This window comes from Pristis pectinata, chromosome 1, assembly GCF_009764475.1.
Source record: "Pristis pectinata isolate sPriPec2 chromosome 1, sPriPec2.1.pri, whole genome shotgun sequence".
Lineage (NCBI taxonomy): Eukaryota > Metazoa > Chordata > Chondrichthyes > Rhinopristiformes > Pristidae > Pristis > Pristis pectinata.
Window position 1 is genome coordinate 5069893 of NC_067405.1, and position 21157 is coordinate 5091049.

Consider the following 21157-nt stretch of genomic DNA (forward strand, 5'->3'; position numbering starts at 1 on the left):
AAACTGGAACTGTGTTCTCTGGAGCGGCGGAGGCTGAGGGAAGATTTGATAGAAGTTTATAAAATTATGCAACGCATAGATAGAGTAAGCACTAGTATCTTTTTCCGAGGATTTTAATGTCTTGTACTATAGGGCATGTATTTAAGGTGAGAGGGGTAAAGTACAAAGGAGATGCGCGAGGCAAGTTTTTATTTACACAGAGAGTGGTGGGAGCCTGGAATGTACTGCCAGGGGCGGTGGTAGAGGCAGATAGCATGGGAGCGTTTAAGAGAGTCTTAGATAGGCACATGGATATGCAGGGAAGGGAGGGATATGGTCAATGTGTGGGGAAGAGGGATTAGATTAATTAGGAGTCATTAGCTTAATTAGTTCGACCCAACATTTTGGGTTGAAGGACCTGTCCTGTGCTGTAGTATTCTACGTTCTATGTTCTACCTACAACCACACAGAAGGAGTGCATACCAGCAGCTCCAGTGACCCAGGTTCAATCCTGACCTCAAGTGTTGTCTGTGTGAAGTTTGCAGGTTCTCCCCCGTGACTGCCTGATTTTCCCCCGGGTGCTCTGAAGTCGTGCAGGTTAGTAGGTTAATTGGTCACTGTAAATTGCCCCTAGTGTGTAGGTGAGGCGTAGAATCCGGGGGGGGGGGGGGGGGGGGGGGGGGGGGGAGCGGTGGGAGTTGATGGGAATGTGGGGAGAATAAAATGGGATTAATGTAGGGTTAGTGTAAATGGGTGGTTGATGGTCAGGGCGGACGGTGGCTGTTTCCTATTCTGCATGGATCTATGATTCTACAGCTATACCATCAGACCCAACTCCCCTCTCCTTACTTCCCTGTAGCACTGCAACTTATTCCCTCTCTGATGAAGATACAGGAGCCTGAGGGCACGTACCACCAGACTTAAGGACAGCTTCTACCCCACTGTGATAAGACTATTGAACGGTTCCCTTATACAATGAGATGGACTCTGACCTCATGATCTACCTTGTTGTGACCTTGCACCTTATTGCACTGCACTTTCTCTGTAGCTGTGACACTTTACTCTGTACTGTTATTGCTTTTTTACCTGTACTACATCAATGCACTCTGTACTAACTCAATGTATCTGCACTGTGTAATGAATTGACCTGTACGATCGGTATGCAAGACAAGTTTTTCACTGTACGTTGGTAAGTGACAATAATGAACCAATACCAATTCCTGATTCTTTTACCACTCACTTACACTGAAGGGTAAGTTACATTGGCCAATTAACATACTAGCACACCTTTGGGCACACGGGAAACCCATGCAAGGAGAATGTGCAAACTCCGCACAGACACACCCCAGGCCAGGGTCAAACCAGTGTCCCCAGAAATACAAGGCAGCAGCACTAACTGTGGCAGCACCGTGCCACCTCTTCTTAAGAGACGTTACGCAGAACCTCCTTCAACTGAACAACGTCCCAGTTTTCAACGTACCTGATCCAGTGGGAAACGAGAAGGAAAACAGCGATCCAGGTGCCTGTCGAGATCGGTCAATCCCACCCAATTCAGAAAACGGACCAAAGTCATCTATTGAAAGAATTAAACGAGAAAGTAAAAACATCTATCTGTTCAAGAAACTCAACCTAGAGTTAATATTTCCATTATTGAAAATGTTTTGTTTCTTAAAACAACTTATTATGGGCAAGCAGACATTTATTGTCCATCCTTAATGGCCTCTGAGAAGTTATTGGTGAGCCACCTGCTGCAATCCTTCTAGTGAAGGTGCTTCCACAATGCCATAGGGAGGGAGTTTCAGGATTTAGACCCAGTGACAAGGGAAAACCAGTAATTATATTTCCAAATCGGGATGGGTTTATGACTTGGAGGGGAACCTGCAGGTAGTGATGTTCCCCTACACCTGCTGCCTTTGTCCTTGAAGGGAGAGGTTGCGGGTTTGGGAAGTTCTGATGAAGAATCATGGTGCAGTGTGTACTATGGATGGTTAATTTCTTTGAAGCCTGTTCTGCCACTCAATTAAATCACAGCTAGTCGGTAACTCACGTTCACTTTGATACTTTTCTCTGCACCCCTTGATGCAGAAACCTAAAGATTAATTGATCTTATTTCTGAAAATCCCTCTCAGGTTCCACAACCTTTTGGAGGGGGTGTGGTGCAGAAATAAAAAGAGGAAGCCATTCCAGATTTCCATTGTTTGAACGAGATGCCTCCCAATTTGATTCATTGACACTTTAATGTTAACACTGCTCTTAAAAGGGATTTGACATGAGAATTAGAAAGAGTTGGTCATTTCAAGCCCACTGCAGCATTAAATATCATGGCTGATTTCACGTTACCTTATAACATAGGAGGCCATTCAGCCTATTAAGCCCACTCTAGCTCTCAGAGCAATCTATTCAACATCATTCCTCAGCTTGTTTCCCTGCAACATATTCTCTTACACATGCCCATTAACACTATCCCTGCACCCTCCCCAAATCTCCACCCAAAATGGGGGGTCAATTTACAGTGGCCAATTCACCGGACAGCCAGCAGGGAAGGAAACTGTTGCACCCAGAGGAAATCAAAGGGAGAATGTGAAAAACTCCACACAGACAGCACCAGAGGCGAGAATCAAACCAGGGTCACTGGAGGTGTGAGGAAGCTGCACTACCTGGAGCACCACTGCACCACCCAAAGGAAAACAACAACAACCCAAGGTCACCTGTTGAAAGGCAATAGCATTGAATCTCAGATACAGGAGCCTGAGGGCACGTACCACCAGACTTAGGGACAGCTTCTACCCCACTGTGATAGGACTATTGAACGGTTCCCTTATACAATGAGATGGACTACGACCTCACAATCTACCTTGTTGTGACCTTGCACCTTATTGCCCTGCACTTTCTCTGTAGCTGTGACACTTTACTCTGTACTGTTATTGTTTTTACCTGTACTACCTCAATGCACTCTGTACTGACTCAATGTAACTGCACTGTGTAGTGAATTGACCTGTACGATCGGTATGCAAGACAAGTTTTTCACTGTACCTCGGTACAAGGTACAACGTCAATACCAAAGATTCACAACCCTCTGATCAAGGGGAATCTCTTCTCATCTCAGTCCCAAATGACCAACCCCTTTATTCTAGATACAAGAGATATGCTCCCAGTATCTACTCTGTCAAAGACATTAAGGAATGTACATCTTTCAAGGAGATCATTATTGATTCTTCTACATCCCAGGAACTATAGTCTTGGTCCACTTCATCTCTCCAGGGAGATCAAGTTCCTATTCCCAGGAACTAATGTAGTGAACTAGAATCATGACAGGACCAGGAGTAGTCCACATCATCATTCAAGCTTGCTCCACCATTCAAAAGGGTCATGGTTCCTCAAATCCACCATCACCATATCCATCACCAGGAGATGGACTCTTGACTTCACAATCTACCTTGTTGCAAATTGCACCTTATTGTCTACCTGCACTGCACTTCCCTGTAGCTGTGAAACTTTACTCTGTTACTGCTTTTTACCTGTACTACCTCAATGCACTCTGTGCTAACTCAGTGTAACTGCACTGTGTAATGAATTGATCTGCATGATCGGTTTGCAAGACAAGTTTTTCACTGTTCCTCGGTACAAGTGACAATAATAAACCAATACCAATATCCTGTGAATTAGAAGTTTAGAAGGATGAGAGGGGACTTGATTGAAACATTCAAGATCCTGAGGAGTCTTGACTAGGTGAATACGGAGGAAAGGATTCATCAGTGTGGGAAAATCTAAAACTAGGGATCACTATTTAAAAATGAAGGAATCGCTCATTTAAAACAGAAATGAGGTGAATTTATTTTGTTTCAGATGGTTTTGAGTCTTTGGAATTTTCCTCCTTAAAGATTGTTGGAAGAAGAGGCTTTGATATCTTTTAATGACAGAGTTAGATAATTCTTGAAAATGAAAATCTAAGCAAGGGGGTGAAAAGTTACCATGGGTAGCTGAGGTTACAACCAGATCAGTCACGATCTGATTAAATATGAGAGTAGGCTCCAAGGTTGAGTTGCCTTCTCCTGCTCCCAATTCACACACCTGCATGCAAGAGACGTAGTTTCCTGAGCCAGTAATGCCCCACAGACATGGGCCACTGCAGATCTGCAGCTGGCGAGCTCGAAAGGTAACAGACAGGAACAACACAGCGCAGAATGAGAAACAAAGACAGAGCATTTGCTCACCAAACAACTCTGCAAAAGGATCCCGGCCACCAAAGAACTCCCTAAATACTTCATCAGGGCTACGGAACGAGAAGATAAAATCTGGAAACTCTGTTCCCATGCTGGGACCTCTGCCACCTATTGAAAAATGAAAAGATAGAACACACTTTAAAAAATGAAATACAAGTCACAGTTTATAAATGCACTTATCACTATATGTAGAAAGGCAGCCAACATAATCAAGGACCCCTCCCACCCTAGTCATTCTCTCTTCTCCCTTCTCCCGCCGGGCAGAAGGTACAAAAGCTTGGAAGCACATACCACCAGACTCAAGGACAGTTTCTATCCCACTGTGATTAGAACCTTGAATGGACCTCTCATATGCTCAAAGATGAATTCTTGATCTCCCAATATACCTCGTCGTGGCCCTTGTGTTTTATTTGCTTACCTGCACTGCACTTTCTCTACGCCAGTAACACTATATTCCACACTTTTTTAACTCCCTTTTGCACTACCTCGATGTACTTATGTATGGAATGATCTGTCTGGATGGCATGCAAACAAAAGCTTTCCGCTGTATCTCGGTACATGTGCCAATAATAAACCAATTACCAATCAGGATAATAAAGACATAACATTAAAAACTACAGCATCATGACACATCTCAAAAACAGAGAAATCAAAATAAACTAGCACAGAATATAGACACGAGAGACTGCAGATGCTGGAATCTGGAGCAACACACAAGATGCTGGAGGAACTCAACGCGTCAGGCAGCATCTGTGGAGGGAAATGGACAGTCGAAGTTTCAGGTCGAGACCCTTCATCTGGACTAATAGAGGGGAGATCGCAACAGAGGTGAGGGGAAGAGGTGGTAGGTGATCGGTGGATCCAGGTGAGGAGGGGTGATAGGCAGATGGAGGAGATAGCGACAGAGGCTGGGAGGTGATAGGTCTGCAATCCGATAAAGGGCTGCAGATGATGGAGTCTGATAGGAGATGAAGGCGGAACATGGAACCAAATAAGGGAGGTGGGGAGGGCAGATGAGAACAGTGGGAGGAGGGGAATATACTTAGTCCAGACCACACTTAGAGTACTGTCCTCAGTTCCGGTCACCTCATTATAGGAAGGATGTGGAAGTGTTGGAAAGGGTGCAGAGGAGATTTACCAGGATGCTGCCTGGTTTAGAGAGTATGCATTATGAGGAGAGACTAAGGGAGCTAGGGCTTTACTCTTTGGAGAGAAGGAGGATGAGAGGAGACATGATAGAAGTGTACAAAATATTAAGAGGAATAGATAGAGTGGACAGCCAGCGCCTCTTTCCCAGGGCACCAGTGCTCAATACAAGAGGGCATGGCTTTAAAGTAATGGGTGGGAAGTTCAAAGGAGATATCAGAGGAAAGTTTTTTACCCAGAGAGTGGTTGGGGCATGGAATGCGCTGCCTGGGGTGGTGGTGGAGGCAGGTACATTGGTCAAATTCAAGGGACTACTAGATAAGCATATGGAGGAATTTAAAATAGGGGGATATGTGGGAGGAAGGGGTTAGATAGTCTTAGGCGAGGTTTAAAGGTCGGCACAACATTGTGGGCTGAAGGGTCTGTATTGTGGTGTCCTGTTCTACGTTCTAATATACTTCTGGTAAAAAGGATAATAAAACTTACTACAAGACCAAAATGGAGATTTTACAAAATTACAAAATGGAGATAGTAAAAGTTTGGTTATTTAGCCGGATTTAACGGATACTAGTTAATCAACGATGCCAGTTCACCCGATATTGACCCAGGGAACTCCCTCAGCACTGCCCCAATGTCAGCCTGGGATGGTAAGGAAGACACACCTTTATCACTTGGGGCATAGAATATAACAGCTGGGGAATCAAATTGCAGCTGTATAAAATTTTGCACACAATACTCCAAATGTGGGCTAACCAGTTCTGGTCAACGTACTATAGGAAGGATGGGGAGAGGGTGCAGAAGAAGTTCACCAGGATGTTGCCTGGACTGGAGAGTATTGGCTATAAGGAGACGTTGGACAAACTTGGATTGTTTTCTCTGGAGCATCAGAGGGGCAACCTGATCAAAGTTTAAAAGATTATGAGAGGCATAGATAAAATAGATAGAATCTTTTCTGCCAGGTGGAAATGTTAAAATCTAGAGGGCATAGAGGGGGAAAGGTTTAAAGGAAATTTGTGAGGGAAGTTTTTTTATACATAGAGACCGGTAGGTGCCTGGAGCAGGCTGCCAGGGGAAGTGGTGGAAGCAGATACAATAGTGACATTCAAGAGGCATTTAAAAAGACACATGAATAGACAGGGAACGGAGGGATACAGACCACGTGCAACAGGTGGGATTAGTTTGGAGTGGAATAATGGCCGGCACAGACGTGGTGGGCCGAAGGGCCTGTTCCTGTGCTGTACTGTTCTATGCTTACCTGCTCCAGTTAATCCGTCTTTTCCATACTTGTCATAAACTTCTCGTTTATTTCCTACAAGGAAAAGATTAGATAAAATTAAGCAGCACATAGTTCAGACAGGGCATGAAAATAGGCCATCCAACACAGTAGCAACACCACCCCCCACCTCATTTATTTACCCAGGGAGTAGGCTCCACGTTCAACCCACTCTCCTGGCAAGGTGAATCAAATAGAACATGAAGGCTGAGATACAGAACAAGATCCTCAAATCAGTGAAAATTGTGACACAATTTGTGAATCTGTCCCTACTACGAAAGGAGATCTTTCCAGTCCAATCGTACTTTCTCCTTTTACTTCAAAGAATCACTGAAATTTATGGCACTGAAGCCCACACTGACCAAAAGTAGACTTTATTTTAATCCCATTCCCTATCTCAGCCTGCAGGTCACAGTTCTTAGAGTCATAGAGCAATACAGCACAGATACAGGCCCTTCAGCCCAACCAGTCCATGCCAACCATGGTGTCTACCCAGCTAGTCCCAATTTCCTGCGTTTGGCCCATATCCCTGCAAGCCCCACCCCTCCACGTACCTATCCAAGTGCTTCTTAAGTGATACTATTGTACCTGCCTCACCCACTTCCTCTGGCAGCTCGTTCCACACACTCACCACCCTCTGTGTGAAAGGTTGCCCATCAGGTCTCTGTTAAATCTTTCCCCTCTCACCCTAAACCTGTGCCCCCTAGTTTTGGACTCCCCTACCCTGGGGAAAAGACTGTTACCATCCACCTTATCTATGCCTCCCATAATTTTAAACATTTCTATAAAGTTGCCCCTTATTCTCCTATGTTCCAAGGAATAAAGACCCAGCAGAGATATGGGAAGCTGGGAGGTGATAGGTGGAAGAGGCAAAGGCCTGAAGAAGAAATCTGTTAGGAACTCGTGAAGAGCCAGCACCACTTCAATGGGCCAAATGGCCTAATGACGTGCCACAAATTCCAAAGGTGCTTGTGAAGTGCCTCCCCTTTTCTTGCAACAAATCATCCACTACACTGCTTACATCCATCCAACAAACAGGAAGTAACTCAGGATGCAAACTTACTGTCTGATAGCACTTCATAAGCCTCCGCAATCTCCTTAAACTTCTGCTCTGCAAATTCTTTATTATCTGGGTTCTTGTCAGGGTGCCAGCGCAGTGCTAGCTTCCGGTATCTGCGAGGGAGGGGGAATGGAATGAAAAGAGAAAGGTAATTTCAACTCACAACGGATCATTATGATCAAAGCTTGGAGAAACCCAGCGACCATCACATCCTGTAAATCCATGGACCCATCTGCATCTCATCGCCCAGATACTCCATCACCTTCCCAGCTGCAAAATAGACACCTCAACTTTACAATCCCTCCGTGGCCTCTCCCCGCACCAACTCTATCTCCTTCCAGACCTACAACTTTTAGATCTTGCCTCTTCTCCATTTCCTGTATCCCACTGTTATCAGACTCTTGAACTGAACTCTCGTATGGTACAGCTGAACGCTTGATCTCTCAATCTACTTCATCGTGGCCCTTGCACCTTATTGTCTGCCTGCACTGCACTTTCTCTGTAACTGCAACACTATATTCTGCATTCTGTTATTGCTTTTCCCTTGTACCACCTCAATGCAGTGTTGTAATGAAATAATCTGTATGAATTGCATGCAAAACAAAGTTTTTCACTGTAGCTTGGTACCTGTGACAATAATAAACCAAATACATGCCCCCAGAGGTGATTCCCCCATTGTTAGCAGCCATGTCATCTGCTGCCTGGGTCCTAGTTTCTCCTATTCCTTCCCTAAACTTTTGCACCTCTCCTACTCTATTCTAAGATGCCCCTTTGACTCCTCTTTTGGAAATCTGCCCAAATGTCTCAGCGTTAAATTTTAAGACCATTGGACCATAAGATATAGGAGCCGAATTAGGCCATTTGGCCCATTGAATCTGGTCCGCCATTCAATCATGGCTGATCTTTCTCCTCAACCCCATTCTCCTACTTTCTCCCCTTAACCCTTAACCCCCTTACCAATCAAGAACCTATCAATCTCTGCCTTAAATACACCCAATGACTTGGCCTCAACACATCTACCTTGTTATGACCTTGCACCTTATTGTCTGCCTGCACTGCACTTTCTTTGTAACTGTTACACTTTATTCTGCATTCTGTATTGTTTTACCCTGTACTACCTCAATGCACTGTGTAATGAATTGATCTGTATGGATGGTATGCAAGACGTTTTTGTTTTAAACATGTGACAATAATAAACCAATTCCAATTCCTCTGCAGCAACAAATTCCACAGATTCACCACCCTCTGGCTGAAGAAATTCCTTCTCAACTCAGTTTTAAAGGGACGTCCCTTTATTCTGAGGCTGTGCCCTCAGATCCCATAGATTTTATTTGATTTGTTCTTTGATATGCAAGAAGAACTCTTTTGTCTAATTCAAGGAACATGGACATTGATGGCAGGATCAGTGTTTACTGCCCATCCCGTTAACAAAGAGGCTGGCTGGATTGTGATTATGATTGAACCACATTCCCAGTCTGGAATTACATATGGGCCAGACTGGGTGAGGACATCAGATTTCCACCTTTTAAAGTCTTCAGTGAACAAGGTGGGATTTTCAATAGTCCCAGTAGTTTCATGGCCACCTTTAGTGATATTCCAGATTTGTTTGATTGCTTGAATTTAAATTATCCGGCTGCTGTGGTGGGATTTGAACTCACATCTCCGGGGTGGTGTGGGCCATGGAGTGCGAAGGCTCCAGAGGAACCTTTGTGCATGAACACAGCAGGTAAGAGGTCCGTACCCAAGCCGAGGGTCAGAAGTTCGGCAACAGGTAAGGGCTGAGCACCAAGCCTCGAGTTTAACTAACAGCTGGATCTGAGGAGAATCAGCATAAGTTTCAGTAACATGGTGGGCCACCACACTGGGGACTGACTCAGCTCTCTGACACCCCCTCTCCCACTTTCATAGAACATAGAACAGTGCAACACAGGAACAGGTCCTTCAGCCCACGATGTCTGTGCCGACGACCACGCCGCCAATTTAAACTAATCCCATCTGCCTGCACATGGTCCATATCCCTCCATCCCCTGCCTATTCATGTGTCTGTCTAAATGTCTCCTAAACAGGCAGTAATGGGAGTACTGTCTACAGGTATGGTCACCCTATTGTAGGAAAGACATCGTTAAACTGGAAAGAGTACAAAGAATATTTGCGAGGATGTTGCCAGGCCTCAAAGGCCTGAGTTATAGGGAGAGGTTGGCCAGAGTCAGAGTCAGTTTTATTATCACTGACATACAAGACAAGATAAGATATCTTCATTAGTCACATGTATATCGAAACACACAGTGAAATGCACTTTTTGCATAGAGTGTTCTGGGGGCAGCCTGCAAGAGTCGCCACGCTTCCAGCACCAACATAGCATGCCCACAACTTCCTAACCCATACGTCTTTGGAATGTGGGGGGAAACCGGAGCACCTGGAGGAAGCCCACGCAGACACAAGGAGAACGTACAAACTCCTTACAGACAGCGGCGGGAATTGAACCCGGGTCGTTGGTGCTGTAATAGTGTCACGCTAACCGCTGCACTACTGTGCCTGCCTGTGTCGTGAAACTTGAATAAGTAAATAGTGCAAAAGAAGAATAACGAGGTAGTGTTCATGGGTTCATGGACCGTTCAGAAATCTGATGGCGGAGGGGAAGACGCTGTTCCTGAAACATTGAGTGTGGGTCTTCAGGCTCCTGTACCTCCTCCCCGATGGTAGAAACGTGAAGAGGGCATGTCCCGGATGGTGAGGGTCCTTAGTGATGGATACTGCCTTCTTGAGGCACCTTATAGAGATGTATAAAATCATGAAGGCAGATAGACCGAGGTCAATTGTTAATATAAATTAGATCAATGCCTATTTGTTACATGGAAACATTGGGTTATGTGTAGTTAAGTCACAGGTATGATTGCAATGGATAGTAGAACAGGTTTGAGGAGCTTAAAGTTCTCCCAGTGTATCTGCAGAAACACATTGTTACCGCATGCACTTCAGAAACATCTGCACTGCCAGAGATGATCAGCGTACATCTGTGGAGGAAGATAAGGCTCACACTTACGCTTTCTTGATGTCTTCTTGAGAGGAATTGCGAGAGATTCCCAAAATATTGTAGTAGTCCACCATTGCTTCCACAACTGTCTTCCTGCTGAGAAAAAAAAGCAGCACATCAGATCTTCTTGTAACAATTAAAACCTCATTCTGATTTTCAAATCCCTCCCTTGTCTCACTCCTCCCCATCTTCTCCAACCCCAAACTCTTTCTCCTGTTCTGTGGCTGAGAGAAGATTTGACAAAGGTGCACAGATCCTAAGGGGGTTAGATAGGATAGAGGAAACTGATCTCATTCGTTGTCGTCCACAGATTATGTTATGGACACAACGTGCAGGGAACACAAAGAAAATCCATTTTTTACACAGAGTGTTTATGATCTGGAACTCACTGCCTGTAGAGATCGTTGAATCACAATAGGGTCATAGGGTTATACAGCACAGAAACAGGCCCTTCAGCCCAGCTCGTCCATGCTGACCAAGTTGCCTAACTGAGCTATTCCCATTTGCCTGCATTTAGCACATATTTCTCTAAACCTTTCCTATCCACGTACCTGCTTAAATATACTTTAAACATTGTAGTTGTACTGCCTCAACCATGTCTTCTGGCAGCTCGTTCCACATACCAACTACCCTCCGTGTGAAAAGGTTGTCCGTCAGGTCCCCTTTAAATTTTTTCCTTCCCACCTTAAACCCGTGCCCTCTAGTTTTAGACTCCGCTATCCTAAGAAAAATACTGTGACCATCCACCTTATCTATGCCCCTCATGTGTAAAAGATAACTGGGAATGCAAGGGTTAATGACTGGCAATGTAAAGGTTAGTAGTATGCAGCTATTCTTCCCATGCTGTGATAATGCCTCAGCCATGGGATGACTATAGTTATGGCTGGAAAAAAGTCCAGGTGCGGGTGAGAAAGAACGAAGTTTTTTAGACCTATCTTGTTTTGCTAAAAGCTTGCTGTAAGCAACTGCCTTAGTAAGTACAACTTCCCACAAAGGTTTCTCATGAAGTGGGTATAGAAGTACACACTGACCAGTGCATCTCTGAGTGGGGTTCAGTACAGAGCTCGGGTTATACTGTTTACTCTTTCTCTGTATCCCTCACTCCCACTAGCGTTAAACTTATAAAGCATTAATCATATTTTCTTTGGTTCTGCGGTTGTCTGATTTATTACAGTGCCAGTTGACTTTCACACATGATTTTATAAACCTCTATAAGGTCACCCCTCTGCCTCCTGCACTCCAGGAAAAACAGTCTCAGCTTATCCAGTCTCTCCTTATAACCCAAGCCCTCCAGTCCTGGTAACATCCTTGTGAATCTTTCCTGAGCCCTTTCCAGCTTATTATGACATTCTTCCTACAGCAGGGCAACCAGAACTGCACACAATACTCCAAGGTCTCACCAACGTATTGTACAGCTGTAACATGGTAGCCCCAACTCCTGTACTCAATGCCCTGACCGAAGAAGGCAAGCATGCAAAATGCCTTCTTCACCACCTTGTCTACCTGATCAATGGACTTCGAAAAGGTGTTGATGGGCACTTGAGGGCAGGGGAATTCAGACTGAATGATTTGCTCTGCAAGGAATTATGTCAATTAACCTCCTTCTGTGCTGTAATGATTTTACAACCACCCCGAGTCACACCATCGGACAATGGTGGCCTTGGCTTCAGTTGCCTGGGTTCTATGTTCTGCAATACCCTCCCAAAACCCTTCCATCTGCCTTGCTTCAAAAAAATTACCTCTTTGAGCAAACTTCAACTCATTTGCTCTGGTACCTCATATCAGACCCCACCCACCCAGACATTCTCTCTTCTCCCCCCTCCCATCAGGCAGAAGATACAAAAGCCTGAAAGCACGTACCACCAGGCTCAAGGACAGCTTCTACCCCGCTCTTATAAGACAATTGAATGGACCTCTTGCACGATAAGATGGACTCTTGACTTCACAACCTACCTCGTTATGGCCTTGCACCCTATTGTCTACCTGCACTGCACTTTCTCTGTAACTGTAGCACTTTATTCTGCATTCTGTTATTGTTTTCCCTTGTACTACCTCAATGCACTGATGTGATGAAATGATCTGTGTGGATGGCATGCAAAACAAAGTTTTTCACTGTACCTCGGTACATTTGACAATAATAAACCAATTAATTTATTGACAACAAAATGTTCAGTCTTGAAAGTGTGCCCTCACAGTACTAGTGATCCGTTTACTGTCAATGTTTGTGGAGAGGTGATATTAGCCCAGGACACTGGGGTAATCTCCTGGGAGGGCTTGGACTTTCAGTACCACTCCAACAGCGGACTGCTCAGAACTGATAGGCAGCAGAGTCTTGTGTGTAAATTGGTTATCGTATTTTCCACAATGACTGCAGATTTAGTGATATAGGACAACAAGGTTGAAGAATAATTGCTGAGCTCACCAGCTACACCACATCCTGCTATATAATTTCTTTATAGAAACTTCCTTGTGATAATTTAATGAATGAAAGTCCTACATAAAGCCACAAGTTATTTTATTTATTTTACATTAAACGAGTAGAATCCTGGGCTGTTATTTTCAGCCGCTGAGGATTAAGTCTGTGGTATTTATGGCCTATTTATGGCCACGGCATGGTCACGCTGATTATGGCTCATTGCCACACTGCCCATCAACTCTGAGCACACTGCACAGCCGCTTGCCCAGAAACCGAGCCACTCCATGACTCAGCACTCCAGCAAGTCGACCAAGATAAGGTTCGGAGAAGGATCACCATACGAATACCTGGAATCCGTGGGTTGCCCGAGATGGAAAGATTAAACAGGCCAGGCTTGTATCCACTGGAGTTAGGTCAAGTGAAAGGGGACTTAATTCATTAGATCTTGAGGGGTCTTGTATTCACTAGAGTTATGTAGAATGAAAGAGGAGTCTGACTGTGTGAATGTGAAAATAATGTTTCCTCTGTGGGATAATCTATAATGAGGAGACACTCTTTAAGACAGAGATAAAGTGAAATTATTTCAAGCTCTCTTCGTCAAAAAAGTTGGTGAAGGAAGATTCTTTGAATATTTTCAGGGCAGAGGTAATAGATTCTCTTAAATGGTGGGGCAGAGTTATGAGGCCAAATGGCCTGTTCCCACTCCTAGTTCAATTTATACAATTGACTGCATCACAACCCACACCCTCAATTCCTCCACACCCGCGATTCCAACCTGACGAGAGACAACACTTACGTAACACCTTCTAACATAATGAAACAGATAGAGTGGTTTTACAAGGGCAATTACCAAAACCATTACTGACCTTAAATACTTTGGCATCATTATTTTTGCACACAGTCTGTTTCCCCAGGGTTGGGGAATCAAGAACTAGAGGGCATAGGTTAAGGGTGAGGGGGGAGAGATTTAGTAGGAACTTGAGGGGCAACTTGTTCACCCAGAGGATGGTCAGTCTATGGAATGAGCTGCCAGAGGAAGTGGTTGAGGCAGGTACATTAACAACATTTAAAAGGTACATGGACAGGTATGTGGATAGGAAAGATTTAAAGAGATATGGGCCAAACGCAGGCAAATGGGACTAGCTTAGATGGGAACCCTGGTCGGCATGGACCATTTGGTATTGGTTTACTATTGTCACTTGTACCGAGGTAAAGTGAAAAACTTGTCTTGCATACCGATCATACAGGTCAATTCATTACACAGTGCAGTTACATTGGGTTAGTACAGAGTGCATTGATGTAGTACAGGTAAAAACAATAACAGTACAGAGTAAAGTGTCACAGCTGCAGAGAAAGTGCAGTGCAATAAGGTGCAAGGTCACAACAAGGTAGATCGTGAGGTCATAGTCCATCTCATCGTATAAGGGAACCGTTCAATAGTCTTATAACAGTGGGGTAGAAGCTGTCCTTAAGTCTGGTGGTACGTGCCCTCAGGCACCTGTATCTTCTACCTGATGGAAGAGGCGAGAAGAGAGAATGACCCGGGTGGGTAGGGTCTTTGATTAATTGGGCCAAAGGGCCTATTTCCGTACTGTATGACTCTATGACACTCACCAACCAGTTGAAGAAGAACTACCTTGGCAAGATGCAGAGCTCTGTAGTTGGCTCCTGCGTGATCATTCCCTTCCCACCACACCATTCTGACTTGAAAGTATAGCTGTTCCTTCACCTCCACCGAACTTAAATCCTGCAATTCTTACCCCCAAGGGTATTATTCACCAGAAGGATGACAGCGGTTCAAGGCAGCAGCTCACCCTCATCGTAGATAATAAATGTTGGCTCTACCCACCTCCCACAGAAGGAAGAAAGAAAAATAATCCATAGCTTTCCAAACGCGTCATATTACCTGTCACATAGCAAAATATCCCAAGGCACTTCACGTGAGCAATCATGCAGTATTTGCCACCAAACCTATAAATATATTAAGGCAGATGTTTGCTTGATATTGATCATAAGGGAACTACTTGGCTTTGTCCATGTTATTCCAGTTATCTTTTGATAGGAGAGGCTTAGAGGGATTCGGTTCAAACGCAGGCAAATGGAGCACCTTGGTTGGCATGGATGAGTTTGGCTGTAGGGCCTGTTTCCGTACTGTATGACCGTGATGGTGGCACTCCGACCAGTGAGTTAGCACCAGCAGTCTAGATATTGTTCACGTCTCTGATTCCAGTAAACGGACTCATCGTCTTGGTGAAGCAGCCAGCATAATCAAAGACCCCACCCATTCTCTCTTCTCTCCTCTTCCATCAGGTAGAAGATACAGGTGCCTGAGGGCATGTACCACCAGACTTAAGGACAGCTTCTATCCCACTGTGATAAGACTATTGAAGGGTTCCCTTATACAATGAGATGGACTATGACCTCACGACCTACCTTGTTGTGACCTTGCACCTTATTGCACTGCACTTTCTCTGTAGCTGTGACACTTTACTCTGTACTGTTACTGTTTTTACCTGTACTACCTCAATGCACTCTGTACTAACCCAATGTAACTGCACTGTGTAATGAATTGACCTGTACAATCGGTATGCAAGACAAGTTTTTCACTGTACCTCGGTACAAGTGACAATAATAAACCAATACCAAATCGACATGCCGCCCCTTGCTGATATTATTCCACATCACGGAGACAGCTTCCACATAAAATGACATCCAACCCTGCCTCTGTCTGGACCCATCCGCTACCTCTACATCGTCAGTTTGGATAAGCTGGACCTTGTCCAGATCAAAACCACTGCCATTGGCTGTTGCCATAAATCAGTTGAGGAATCCAGGCTTCTCACACCAAGCCTGTAACAGGTAACTGTTGGATTAGGGTCCAGATTGTTGCTTTAATTGTGCTTTTCCTTGTAGTTTTAGCTTTCTTTACACTTGCTTATATGTTTGTATAATCACCTGTTTGTAAACTTTTAGTAACGTAGTACATTTGGTTCTATACTTCTGTAGTTTCTTTGTCTGCAAAGCTGAAGTGTGATTCAGTCAGTGCCTGCTAAACAAGTTACTTATCTAAACCAGTCCAGTCCAGATTGCAGTATAAAAGGGAAGGTTCCTTTGTTACTTCTCTTTACTGTTACATTGCTGGCTGGTATAGGCTGACCCTGTCTGACCTGTACTATGATGAACACCTAATAAAATGGCTGTATCCATAAGATTGTCGCCTCATTCTTGACTTCTGGACAACATCCCCTCCATATCTAACGTAACCCAAATACACCTTCTTCACCACCCAATCTCCCCACGTTGCCACTTCCAGGGAACTATGGACTTTAACCCCCAAGGTCCCTCTGTTCGTTAACATTCCTTAATGCTGTACTACTTACAGTTCTACAATTACCATTGTACACTTTGCTGCTTCAGTCTTTCTCTGCTGCATAATATTTTGAACATCAACATATGTAGATATGTTTTTGATATATTTTAGTGTCTTAATGCATTATAGTTTTTTAACAGATTGTTGAAACAACTACAAAATTGTAAATTGGTTTATTACTGTCACCTGTACTGAGGTACAGTGAAAAACATTGTTTTGCATGCCATCCATACAGATCATTTCATCACATCAGTACATTGAGGTAGCACAATGCATTGAGGTAGTCTCTTCTCTCCTCTTCCATCAGGTAGAAGATACAGGAGCCTGAGGGCACGTACCACCCACTGTGATAAGACTATTGAATGGTTCCCTTATACATTGAGATGGACTATGACCTCACGATCTACCTTGTTGTGACCTTGCACCTTATTGCACTGCACTTTCTCTGCAGCTGTGACACTTTACTCTGTACTGTTATTGTTTTTACCTGTACTACATCAATGCACTCTGTACTAACCCAATGTAACTGCACTGTGTAATGAATTGACCTGTATGATCGGTATGCAAGACAGGTTTTTCACTGTACCTCGGTACAAGTGACAATAATAAACCAATACAAGGGAAAACAATAACAGAATGTAGAATAAAGTTTTACAGCTACAGAGAAAGTGCAGTGCAGGCAGACAGTAAGGTGCAAGGCCATGACGAGGTAGGTTGTAAGGTCAAGAGTCCATCCTATCACACGAGGGAACCATTCAATAGCCTTATAACAGCGGGATAGAAGCTGTCCTTATATATTAACTGAGCAGATAACTATAATGCATAAATGATGACAATGCACAGCAACTCAGTATTAACATGGAGTAAGGTCAAGAAGCAGAACATGATGGTTCAACGAATCAAAAAGAAAGTCACCGAGAAAGACTGAAACAGCAATGTATACAACCTGAACACTGTGAACATCAGGGAGTATGCTGGGAACAGAATGGTAACTGTAGAACAGTAAACAGTACAGCGCTAACGAATGTTGATGAACAAAGGGACCTTGGGATTCAATTCTATAGTTTCCTGAAAATGGCAACAGAGGACCATAAGGTGGTGAATAAGTCACATGGCATACTTGCCTTCATAAGTAGGAACATAGAGATATAGAAGTTGGGATGTTATGTTGCAACTTTACAGAACACTGGTTAGACCGCGACACAAGAAATTCTGCAGATGCTGGAATCTGGAGCAATGCACAAAAAATGCTGGAGGAAAGGAGGTCAGGCAGCATCTATGGAGAGAAATAAATAGTCAATGTTTCAGGCCGAGACCCTTCATCAGGACTGGGAAGGAAGAGGGCAGACCCCAGAATAAGAAGGTGATGGTTAGACTGCACCTGATGTATTGTGTGCAGTTCTGGTCACCACACCATAGGAAGGATGTGATTGCACTGGAGAGGGTGCAGAAGAGATTCACCAGGATGTTGTCTGTTCCATGTTCATTACTACAATGAAAGAAGCCACACTACACAGCCTGCGGGGTTACAAAGCAATCCAATTAGAATTACCACAGGGCAGAAGAAAGGCATTCAGCCCATCAAGTCTGGGATAGGATGTGGACCCATTTCCCCAAATTTTTTTCTTCAAAACCTAGAAGGCTACAGGCTAAGTGCTGGAGACTGGGATTAGTACAGATGACCAGCCAAGGAACCAATTTCTGTGCTGTAAGACTCTTTACTTATTGAAGAGGCTGCAGAGGGTTGTAGTCTCAGCGAGCTTCATCACAGGCACAACCCTCCCCACCATTGAGGACATCTTCAAGAACCCTCACCATCCAGAACGCGCCCTCTTTGTGTCACTACCATCGGGGAGGAGGTACAGGAGCCTGAAGACCCACACTCAATGATTCAGGAACAGCTTCTTCCCTTCCACCATCAGATTTCTGAATGGTCCATGAACCCATGAACACTACCTCGTTATTCCTCTTTTTGCATTATTTATTTATTTTTGTAACTTGTAGTAATTTTTATGTCTTGCACTGTACTGCTACCGCAAAAAAAACAAATTTCACGTCATACGTCAGTGATAATAAACCTGATTCCGAACCTTGCAAGTCTCTTTCACCTTCAACTGCTTATGCAATTTCCTTTCAGGAAGCCATCATTTAGGGTATGTAATGGGTACAGTAGCACCGCAGTTAAACAGTAGCTGGAGTTAGAGGATAGAGTATGGAAGAGAACAACACAGGAACAGGCCCTTTGGCCCACCATATCTATGCTGAACGCGATGTCAAATTAAACTAAACCTATCTGCCTGCACATGATCCATATCCCTCCAATCCCTGAAACACACACAAAATGCTGGAGGAACTCAGCAGGTCAGGCAGCATCAATGGAAGGAAATAAAAAGTCGACGTTTCGGGTCGAAACCCTTCATTAAGACTGGTGAAGGGTCTCGGCCCAAAACATTGACAGTTTATTTCCCTCCACAGATGCTGCCTGACCTGCTGAGTTCCTCCAGCATTTTGTGTGTTGCTCCAAATTCCAGCATCTGCAGAATCTCATGTCCCCCTCCAATCCCTTCACGTTCATGTGCCTGTATAAATCAAAGTCAAAGTTGAGTTTATTGTCAGATGCACAAGTACGTGTGCACAGGTGCAATGAAAAACTTGCTTGCAGCAGCATCACAGGCACATAGCATCAGATAAGCAACATTCACAAGAAAAACATAAATTTAACATAATTTTTTTACAAGAAAGAACACAATTGGAGCAAAACAAAATCAAAATCCATTTTAGTGCAAAGTGATCAAAGTTGAACTGGCTGGTTCAAGAACCGAATGGTTGAAGGGAAGTCATTGTTCTTGAACTTGGTGGTGTGGGACTTCAGGCTTCTGTACCTCCTGCCTGATGGTAGCTGTGAGAAGATGGCATGGCCCGGATGGTGGGAATCTTTGATAATGGATGTTGCCTTCCTGAGGCAACACCTCCTGTAGATAGTCCCAATGGTGGGGAGGGATGTGTCCGTGATGTATTGGACAGAGTCCACTGCGCTCTGCAGCTTCTTACAATCCTGCACATTCGAATTGCCCCTGGCAGCCCGTTCCAGGCACCCACCACTCTCTGTGTAAACAAAAACTTAACCCACACATCTCCTTTAAACATTCCCCCTCTCACCTTAAAGCTATGCCCTCTAGTTCTGGACCATTGATCCCTGAGAAGCCAACTGGGAAATGTAAATTCAAGTGATTAAACTAAAACAAAATAATAGAAGACAAAGCTTAATCTCACTATTGATTACGTTGAAATGACCGAGTTGTGGTCAAAAACGCATCCAGTTCACTGATATCCTTCAGGGAAGGAACCCTGCCACCCTTACCCAATCAACCTACCTGTGACGCCAGACCGACCACTGTGGCTGTCTCTTAACTGCCCTTCAGCCCAGTGGGATATAGGAAAGGACAATAAATGTGGGTGTTGTCAGTGACATATACATCTTGGCAAACCTCCTCTGCACTGCCTCCAAATCCAGTATATCTTTCCTCAAGTAAGGAGACCAGAAATGCACGCAGTACTCCAGGTGCGGCCTCACCAGTACCCTGTGCAGTTGCAGCAAACCAACCTTTTGCGATTCATGCTGCACAACAGCATGCTGCAATCTTTCACCATTTAAATAATAAGCTGATCTTCTATTTTTCCTTCCAAAGTGGATGACCTTGCATTTACCAACATTGTACTCCATCTGCCAGACCCTTGCCCACTCACTTAACCTATCTATATCTCTCTGTAGACTCTCCGCATCCTCCGCTACATTTATTTCTTGGTTTATTGCCTGTGCTACTATAGTGTTATTAGTTGGTGGCCTATAGACAACTCCCACCAGCTATTTTTCCCTTTACTCTTCCTAAAGGCAGGCACGGTAGTGTAGCAGTTAGCGTAACGCTATTACAGTACCAGCGACCCGGGTTCAATTCCGGCCACTGTCTGTAAGGAGTTTGTACGTTCTCCCCGTGTGTCTGTGTGGGTTTCCTCCGGGTGCTCCGGTTTCCTCCCACATTCCAAAGACGTACGGGTTAGGAAGCTGTGGGCATGCTATGTTGGTGCCGGAAGCGTGGCGACACTTGCAGGCTGCCCCAGAACACTCTACGCTAAAAGGTGTATATCACTGTTTGTTTCAATGTACATGTGACTAATGAAAATATCTTATCTTGTGAACAAATAAACAAAACACTGAGTTTGCTTGAACCACCCTTCAACGTTGTGCATTCAGATCATAATAACTCAGGGAAAGAGCCCGCCTGTCTCCTTTGACACTTTTGCCAGTCACTTTGTTTCTTTCTATTGACTCTCTCAAAGAATCATGGAGAGGAACAGCATGGAATCAGGCCCTTCAGTCCGAGTGCATGCTGACCATCAAGCACCCATTTTTACACTAACCCAACCCTAATCCCATTTTATTCATAGAACAGTACAGCACAATACAGGCCCTTTGGCCCACAATGTTGTGCCGACCTTTAAAACTCCTAAGACTATCTAACCCCTTCCTCCTACATATCCCTCTATTTTAAATTCCTCCATATGTTTATCTAACAATCTCTTGAATTTGACCAATGTACCTGCCTCCACCACTGCCCCAGGCAGCGCATTCCATGCCCCAACCACTCTCTGGGTAAA

At 44.3% G+C, this 21157-nt stretch overlaps 1 protein-coding gene across 5 annotated transcripts in view; it reads right to left on the bottom strand.

Moving 5' to 3' along the window:
- dnajb2 (DnaJ heat shock protein family (Hsp40) member B2) overlaps positions 1–21157 on the bottom strand; it is a 45073-nt gene that overhangs the window by 21724 nt on the left and 2192 nt on the right. For 4 of the 5 annotated variants that reach the window (XR_007956247.1, XM_052014763.1, XM_052014733.1 and 1 more), the window contains exons 2-6: positions 10725–10811; positions 7685–7794; positions 6604–6657; positions 4194–4310; positions 1460–1552 (exon numbers count right to left, since the gene is read on the bottom strand). Coding sequence is in view for 4 of the 5 variants with exons in the window: in XM_052014763.1 (XP_051870723.1) it covers positions 1460–1552; positions 4194–4310; positions 6604–6657; positions 7685–7794; positions 10725–10789 (439 nt within the window). In the remaining variant the exon portion in view is untranslated. The remainder of the gene's footprint in view (positions 1–1459; positions 1553–4193; positions 4311–6603; positions 6658–7684; positions 7795–10724; positions 10812–21157) is intronic. The other variant, XM_052014743.1, reaches the window with a different exon arrangement.